The sequence below is a fragment of the Diabrotica virgifera genome, chromosome 2 (assembly GCF_917563875.1).
Source record: "Diabrotica virgifera virgifera chromosome 2, PGI_DIABVI_V3a".
Taxonomy (NCBI): domain Eukaryota; kingdom Metazoa; phylum Arthropoda; class Insecta; order Coleoptera; family Chrysomelidae; genus Diabrotica; species Diabrotica virgifera.
Window position 1 is genome coordinate 251,540,884 of NC_065444.1, and position 3,943 is coordinate 251,544,826.

At 35.9% G+C, this 3,943-nt stretch overlaps 1 protein-coding gene across 1 annotated transcript; it reads left to right on the plus strand.

Annotated features, from left to right (window-relative positions):
* The first annotated feature begins 321 nt into the window (after nucleotides 1-321).
* Nucleotides 322-798, plus strand: LOC126880959 (uncharacterized). The gene has a single exon (XM_050645041.1). The coding sequence runs from the start codon at nucleotides 322-324 to the stop codon at nucleotides 796-798; it is 477 nt and encodes a 158-aa protein (XP_050500998.1).
* The last annotated feature ends 3,145 nt before the right edge of the window (nucleotides 799-3,943 follow it).

A 3,943-nucleotide genomic window follows, 5' to 3' on the forward strand; every position in this document is an offset into this window, starting at 1 on the left:
TATTTGTAACTATTCTCCTCAGAACATTTTCGTTGGTGGTGTGGGTTGTCCAAGGTATTTTCAAGATTCTTTTCTAAAGCCAGAGTTCAAAGGCTTCTAACTTGTTCATCAGTCTTATGTTGAGTGTCCAGGCATCCGTTCCATACAAAAGTATTAATAACATATAGCAATGCAGAAAACGGCATCTAAGGCTGATATTAATGATACTCTTACAAAATAAGCTTTTCTAGTAAATGTCTTTCCTTGATATTTTCATAACTTTGGTTTTCGCAGTATTGATCTTCATCCCTGGGATGAAGTATCAGCTACCTGGGAGTGCTAATGCACAGTTCTGGAGATACAGAAGAGGAAGTTCCCGAACAAATAAACAAAACCAACAGAATATCAGAATGTCTTGTTAAATACATTATCTGGCGCAACACACATCTACGGTCAGAAACAAAGGCCAAGACTTATAGGATAGTAGTCAGGCCAAATATGACTTACACTGCGGAAACAGGACCTGACAGCACAAGGACAAAAAGACTGATGGAAACGTGTGAAATGAAAATAGTCCGAAATATCACAGGAAAATCATTATGGAACAGACAACGTAGCATAGATCTCAGGCAAAGCTGTAATATGAACATAAATGGCTGGACACTGAAGAGAACAAAAGAATGGTATAACCATCTAAGCAGATCCCGCAGAATGGGAGAAGGAAGACTGGTAAAGATAGCACGTGACAGATCACCAAACGGTCGAAGAAGTATAGGAAGGCCAAGGAAGAAATGGAGTGACAACCTGGACATATGTTGAGGTGGCATCCGAAGATGAAATAGGCGCGAGCCTATTAAGGAAGCAGGAAGAAGAAGAAGAAGATCTTCATCCCCACTTTTCACAATTCTCAGTAACCCTATTTAACAGTATCTGCAGACTATGATCCGAATCAGTACCTAATTAATATCGTGTCATCTGCATAGCGGATGTTATTTACTCTTTGACCGTTTATCCTGATTCCTTCTAAAGAGTGCGATAAAGCGTTCGCAAATATTACCTCAGAGTAGACGTTAAACTCAGTGGCGGCTCGTCAGAGGAGGCAAGGAAGGCTTAGCCTCCCCATAAATTTTTTACACACGCTACACTGTTTTGTTTATCTTGAATCGCAAAAACCAACAAGCACTCTCACTATTATACAACGTATAAATTCCATATCGTCACTAAATATCCATACGCACGGAGCATTAGCATTAGAACGCATGATTGCGTCTCAGTTTTTTATTATTATTGTAGGCAGGACCCTGGGTTATCCCGAGATGCATGAACGGAGCCGAGAAGCCGGCCAGCCTTCGTTGCTAATGCTCCGCGCCGCGAAGCAGGCGTTTAAGGAGACCCGATCTCCTAACAGTGGCATCTACGGTGCCATCACACGCTGCCCGGAGATTTACCAACGGAGGCTAAATAGCTTCTCGGCTCCGTTGCCGTTGCGTGCATCTCGGGACAACGAATTTTAGGGTCGTGACTAAAAATAATAAAAAAACTAAAAGTGACAATTTGTTATAAAATTTGGTATTTGGGGTTAGAATAATATTTGGAACAACTTGTTCAAATAACTTTTTCCGATATTTGTAACGCAAAGCAAAATATCGGTAATTTATCATGTTTTTTGATTCTCAGTAGGCCGCGTTTAGAATTAAAAAAATTCAGTTGAGTATCTTAAAAAATGTGAACCTTCAACCTGTATGGACTGCAAAACTTCAAATCTGTATTTATTTTGATATGCATATCTACTTACAAAGTTGGAATTGTTAACAAATAAACGACAAACTTTGGTATTAAACTTTTACAATTATTAGACTAATTATTTTTAAAATATTATGAAATTATGAATTATGATGATATTATGAAATGTAAATAAAAAATAGTCAAAAAATGGGGCCTTACATTACATTTTTTGGCGCATTTTTTTGCTAGTGCAAATTTGTCTAGATATTTTAGAGCTAGGTGTAGCCTCCCCTATTGTAAAAATCACGAGCCACCACTGCGCTAAACAGTATCGGTGACAGCACACAACCCTGTCTGACACCATTTATCGGTAAATTGTCAAAATGAGTAAGAAATCTTGAACACACTTAAGTTTGATACAAAGTTATATTGTGTTTACTGAGTCCCATAACGTTACCGTCTAAAACGTCTAAAACAGTTATTAGATAATCAAAGAAGGTAGTGCAATAAGATTTTAATTTAAATCCGATAATAAACGTTTCATAAGAATGACATATATAACGAAAATTACAGTAGTAAAGGTGTTGGTGTCAGGAATTTTATCAAAAGTAAGATCTAGAAATACAAATTGCAAACCATTTTATAGACTCTTGTAGGATAGGTATATAAAATATATCGAAGTTGATGACGCATATATTTGTCATGACCTTTGTAATATGTTGCATAGGAAATAAGCCTACATTGTCGTTTCAGACCATTTCATAAATTACAGGTACGTTGTTCCAGGAATATGTTCTTTACGTTACTGTATTTCATTGAATATTAATGTACAAAGAATCGGTTAGTAGGTAGGATTAAAACGAAAAGAGATCTATTGGGCTTAAAAATTAACGCAGCAGAAATAAAAATATGTGTCCGTACCTATTGGTTTTAAGCTGAAATGACAACAATTAAGCAGTAAGTAAGTTTCTACTAGAAATACATTGAAACTAAAATAGGGGACTACCAGTAGGGATTTAGAGAAGGAAGATCAACAATAGAAGCAAAACACATAATCACACAGTAAATTGAGAAATGTTACGAACATCATATCGACTTACACATCCTTTTCATAGATTTCAAACAAACCTTTGGCAGCTTAACAAGACCCGACTTAATAAAGGACATGAAAAAACTATATATCCCAATGAAACATATAAAGCTCGTAAGCCAATGACAATGAATGGATCGACTGCAGAAATAACAGATGACGAAATCATCAAAAATATAGAAATAGCAACTGGAGTACGATAAGGCGACTCTCTATCAACGTCACTTTGTTATAGGGGGATATCTTTTGATAAAATAAAAAACGTCGATATATGTTATAATGGTCAGAATTAAGCTCTATCAAAATTTAATTTACATTTAAGTATGTTGGTGGGCATCGTCAAATGTTTTATATATGTAATTGTAAACCTATGTTTACTGTCCCAACAGATAAATTGTTGTTAGAACCGAGACCCGTCAAAAATGATGAGGGATATGATTTCGTACCACCTGAGGTTATCCTTCTTTTGTTTTTACCGCTTAGTACTTGTTGTGACTGGTTAGGGGTCCGGCAACGACATTCTTTTCAATGGATTCCCATGTTTTGTACGCATATTCTCATGCCCCGATACGCGGGCTTATAGACCACGGTCTGGACTTATTTGCGTTCGAAAAATATATTTTTTTATGTATTCTTTAATTGGGAGAGGCATGGAATGCCGCTGAACACAAAGAATACAAAAATCATGATTGTCAATAAGAACAAGATTGAAGATGAAACAATATACAGGAAAAGCTTTAGAGAAAGTACCCAGATACAATTCGACGGGTTTTTGACAAAACATCGTAAGCATCAATTTTCCGAAAATGGGATTTTTATCTTAAATGGTTCCTTACGATAGTTTACAGCTGATTCAAAATTATTTTTCCCATAATAACATCCTAAGTGTCTAAAATTAAATTAAATTTTTATCGTAACCACCGCATTTCAACCTCATTTTGTGCCTTTGGTATCGTAAACAGCAAGGTAGTACCGACAGATTATAGTAAACGCCATAAATCTTGTCGGTTATGTTTGCATATTTTGCCGCTTACGATAATGTTAAATGTTCAAAATGACCGTAGAACTCAATGCAAATTTTATTTCGCTAGAACAATTTAAAACGAAAATAGTGGTAGTTTTGATAGACCCTCTTATTCAATTGATGTG

Bases quoted from the DNA above. Each gene is read 5' to 3' on its own strand.
- LOC126880959 (XM_050645041.1), top strand. From the start codon at position 322: ATGCACAGTTCTGGAGATACAGAAGAGGAAGTTCCCGAACAAATAAAC.